We start from the raw sequence: 4,754 nt of genomic DNA, 5'->3' as shown, positions 1-4,754 counted from the left end.
AGGACCTGCCATCTGCAGGAGGGCCCGGGGACGCCGGGGAGCGGGCCGCGGGAAGGCAGGAAGTGGAGTCCGACTCCGAGGAAGCCAGCCAAGTCCCCGAGTGGCTCAAAGAGGGGGCGTACGTTGCCGTGGGCACCAGCAAAACAGGCATCGTGCGGTACATCGGACCAACAGACTTCCAGGAGGGCACATGGGTTGGTGTGGAGCTCGACCTGCCCTCCGGTGAGTGCCCTGGGGGACGCTGCATGCCAGGGTGGGCGCGGCGGGCTGGGCTCTCTGGCCGTCCTCAGTCAGGAAATCTCCACCAGGTGAGGGTTTGCTTAACTCTAGAAAGTTCTTAGAAATTCAAGATGGTTGGTAAACAAAAGCTAGTAGAAATTTGGTTGTTCTTTTGTTAGTTTTTTTCAGTACTGAGGTACTGAGCAATGAACCAGAGCCTTTGCACTGAGCTACGTTGTCAGGCCTCGCGAAGTCTCTTAAGTTGCCCAGGTGGAACCCAGACTTGTGATCCTTCTGCCTCAGCCTCCCAGGATGGTGGGATATATAGGCGTGTACCATCACATGTAGTTGATAGTTTTAATCCCCCCATTTTTGTTTTGTTTTAACGCACCATCTCCCTTTGTAGTTCAGACTGGCCCTGAAGTCATTATGTGCCTCAGGCTGGCCTTGAACTCACAGCAGTCCTCCTGCCTCAGCCTCCTGAGTGCTGGGATTACAGGCGTGCGCCACCACGCCCGGCTCACCCCCACTTTTTGTGATGGCGTCTTGCAGTGTTGCTCAATCTCTCCTTGAACTCCTGGGCTGAAAAGATCCTCCTGCCTTAGCCTCCCGAATAGCTAGGAAGACAAGCCCATCTAAATCACAGATGCCTCTGCATTTGAAATAGCACAGTAGCTTAGTCTTAGGTTAAAGGGTGAGGCTCTGGTGATGCTGGGTTCCTCCACTCTCCGTTCCCAAGACTTCTGGGCACCTTGGCCACAGCTTGGGAGCCTTGGGTGAGGTGACATGGGGTCCTTTGCAGGCTCTGTTCTCCTAAGAGAGTGGCAGGTCTTAGACATGGGGCTAGGGGACCTCAGGAAGTGTCCTGTCCCTCGGGGCCTTTGGGCACTGTTTTAAACAGCTCTCCTGAGAAGTCTTCCACACCATGAAGCACCATTCAGAGTGTCCAGGCGCAGGGTTTTAAGTGCCTGCAGTCTGGCCATCAATGGCATGTGACTCAGAACTCCGTAGCCTGGAGAATCCTGGGCCCCTGGCTGCTGTGCCCTCCCCAGCCCTATCTGGCACTGGATGGTCAGGATCTGTGCTGTGATGCAGGTGTTGCCTGGACTCCTGGGCCTCCCTCCTGCCTGTGGCTCAAGGGGCCCATATCTGACATTGGCTGGGCTCTGCTCTGGCTCTGCTGGGCCCAGCGCTGTGACTCTCAGAGTGGATGCCGCGGGCTTGGAGCCTCACAGCTTGCATGTGGCTGGACCGGTCTCCTAAGCGGCTGTGCCCAGTGGAGCTAGGCAGTTGGCCTGAGCTGCTGGGCTCCGTCAGGTCTCCTGCGGCCTGGCTGGTGGCCGGGATAGTGGAGAACGTGTGATCAGAGCAGGGGAGGGGACAGCTTGGTGGCACTGGGTCTAGAGCCAGGAGGTGGAGGTTGGGCACCCAGAGCAGTACAGTCCCAGCCTGCAGGAAGCTACCGTGCTCCATCCAAGGTGGCAGGACGTGTCAGTGGTGGCTTGTCTCTAGGCTGTGTGCTCCCTGTGAAGTCACTTGCCACCTTTAAAACCATAATTTGGCACAGTATGGCTTGAATTGGAAGTGATTCTAGAAGATTAATGTCACACAGGCTGGGAATTTGTTTTAAATCCGCTTCTGAAGTGTAAAAGGGGAAGTGAGAAGGAAGTGTGAGTCTGCAGTTGAACTGGGGACTTACAAAGAGATTAGCAAGTCATTTAAGCCATGCAGTGTGTAAGTAGGTAATTACATGGTGTGCTCCAGTTGCGGATCTAGATTCTGAAGATAGCACCAAACACGTGATGGAACTGGACTCGGACTTTTGAGAGGAGAAAATCACTAACAACTAAAACTTTGAGAGCAACACATGTGATGGGATGAAGAGTAGGACAAGGGCAGGGAACAGACCTTCGGCGTATTGTGGGCAGCAGAGGCACAGGGACGGAAGGTGAGGCCAGGCAAGCAGAGAGGCCCCATGAGCTGGGGACATCGGTCCCCAAGGATCTTGTGACCCCAATAAGGAGTCAAGTGTGACCGGAAATCATCAGAGGGTTTCAAAGATTGTGTCTTGGAGAACAGATGTTGGTGGAGAGTGAAGGTGGGGAGGGTATCCAGGAGGTACTACAGATGCCTAGGGGACTGGGCATGGTGGTGCATAGCTGTAAATCCCAGCACTCAGGAGGGTGAGGCAGGAGGATTTCTAGGTGTTTGAGGCCAGCCTGGGCTACATAGTGAGAAGACCCTGCTTATTAAAAAAAGGGAAATCAATAAAAAAAATTAAAGCCTAGGTGGAAGGAGATTGAGGCGCTGTGGAGGTGATGAGCATTAGCCAGAGTCAGGGACAACAGGGGACTGTAGCTGGTTGACAGAGGGTTGGACAGGCCCGTGAGGGAGGAAGGAGCCAAGGACCAGGCCTGGGTGTGGTCCAGGCCCAGGCTGGATGGTGCACCGTGGGCTGAGGGAGACTGAAAGTGTGAGCAGGGAGGGACCGGAGTGAGTCTGATGTGCTTGGCCGCGAGGGCTGGGACACGGCTGGGCGCCCTGGGCCCTGAACTGCCCTGTTACGGGCACAAAATACTCAACTCCCACAATTTAAAGGACGAGAGGTGTGAGGTGTATCTGGCTCACGGTGTTGGTGGGTTCAGTCCGTGGTCCGCTGGCTCCGCGCCTGGCCTGAGACAAAGTGCTGCACACCCTGGCAGCCAGGAAGCAGGGCGGGATCCGCTTCTGAAGTGTAAAAGGGGAAGTGAGAAGGAAGTGTGAGTCTGCAGTTGAACTGGGGACTTACAAAGAGATTAGCAAGTCATTTAAGCCATGCAGTGTGTAAGTAGGTAATTACATGGTGTGCTCCAGTTGCGGATCTAGATTCTGAAGATAGCACCAAACACGTGATGGAACTGGACTCGGACTTTTGAGAGGAGAAAATCACTAACAACTAAAACTTTGAGAGCAACACATGTGATGGGATGAAGAGTAGGACAAGGGCAGGGAACAGACCTTCGGCGTATTGTGGGCAGCAGAGGCACAGGGACGGAAGGTGAGGCCAGGCAAGCAGAGAGGCCCCATGAGCTGGGGACATCGGTCCCCAAGGATCTTGTGACCCCAATAAGGAGTCAAGTGTGACCGGAAATCATCAGAGGGTTTCAAAGATTGTGTCTTGGAGAACAGATGTTGGTGGAGAGTGAAGGTGGGGAGGGTATCCAGGAGGTACTACAGATGCCTAGGGGACTGGGCATGGTGGTGCATAGCTGTAAATCCCAGCACTCAGGAGGGTGAGGCAGGAGGATTTCTAGGTGTTTGAGGCCAGCCTGGGCTACATAGTGAGAAGACCCTGCTTATTAAAAAAAGGGAAATCAATAAAAAAAATTAAAGCCTAGGTGGAAGGAGATTGAGGCGCTGTGGAGGTGATGAGCATTAGCCAGAGTCAGGGACAACAGGGGACTGTAGCTGGTTGACAGAGGGTTGGACAGGCCCGTGAGGGAGGAAGGAGCCAAGGACCAGGCCTGGGTGTGGTCCAGGCCCAGGCTGGATGGTGCACCGTGGGCTGAGGGAGACTGAAAGTGTGAGCAGGGAGGGACCGGAGTGAGTCTGATGTGCTTGGCCGCGAGGGCTGGGACACGGCTGGGCGCCCTGGGCCCTGAACTGCCCTGTTACGGGCACAAAATACTCAACTCCCACAATTTAAAGGACGAGAGGTGTGAGGTGTATCTGGCTCACGGTGTTGGTGGGTTCAGTCCGTGGTCCGCTGGCTCCGCGCCTGGCCTGAGACAAAGTGCTGCACACCCTGGCAGCCAGGAAGCAGGGCGGGTAAGGAGGAGCCAGGAGCAAGCCCGTGCCCTTCCTGCTCACGCCCTGGTGGCCACCTCCAGCCGGGCCCACTCCTGACAGCCCTGTGGGATCCTCCCGCGAGCTGTTACTGGAGTTGCCACCTTCCACGAGCCCCGCTCTGAGCCCGTGAGACTTGGGGGTGTGTTAGACCTGGGCCACGGCGTCTCCTGAGCCCAGGGCAGCTGTGTCAGGCAGGCCAGGCCGGGGGAGAGATGGGAACGAGTGTGTCCGCCCCGACCAAGGGTGGCAGATCCAGGAGGGGTGAGGTTCCCTGCAGCCGAGTGCACCTCAGAGGGCTGGGGTGAGGCACAGGGCTGCAGGAGCCGGATGGTTCTGCCGTGCAGCTCGGGCTCCGTCACGGTCTCCACGGGTGCGGCTGCCCTTGCCCTCGCGTGCCCCTTCCATGCTTAGCCTTGGCCCCTACGCAGCCGTGCGGCCGCCCGCTGCCCCGTGGAGGTTTACCGGTTCGCCCTGGAGAGGCTCAGAGCAGCGCCACCACCTGGTGGAAAAGCGTGGGTGCCAGCGCTGTCTCCCCGTGTCCCTGCACGGGGCGCAGGACCCAGGGTGCCCATCCCTGGTCCCTGACGCCCTCCTCTTTCCCCACAGGAAAGAATGATGGCTCTATCGGCGGGAAGCAGTACTTCAAGTGCAACCCTGGCTACGGGCTGCTGGTGCGGCCGGCCCGGGTGCGCAGGGCCCAGGGTGCT

The 4,754-nt window shown here is 57.0% G+C and overlaps 1 protein-coding gene across 1 annotated transcript in view; it reads left to right on the top strand.

The window, feature by feature from the left end:
* The window catches only part of Kif13b (kinesin family member 13B), a 132,833-nt gene that overhangs the window by 127,409 nt on the left and 670 nt on the right, over positions 1-4,754 (top strand). Inside the window, exons 39-40 of the mRNA XM_010625082.1 lie at positions 3-222; positions 4,654-4,749. Coding sequence (XP_010623384.1) covers positions 3-222; positions 4,654-4,749 — 316 coding nt within the window. The remainder of the gene's footprint in view (positions 1-2; positions 223-4,653; positions 4,750-4,754) is intronic.

The sequence above is a fragment of the Fukomys damarensis genome, unplaced genomic scaffold (genome assembly GCF_012274545.1).
Source record: "Fukomys damarensis isolate Sample0158 unplaced genomic scaffold, DMR_v1.0_HiC HiC_scaffold_18, whole genome shotgun sequence".
In the NCBI taxonomy this organism is placed as follows: domain Eukaryota; kingdom Metazoa; phylum Chordata; class Mammalia; order Rodentia; family Bathyergidae; genus Fukomys; species Fukomys damarensis.
Note: the sequence above shows the minus strand (reverse complement) of the source record. Positions and strands in the feature narration are given on the sequence as shown.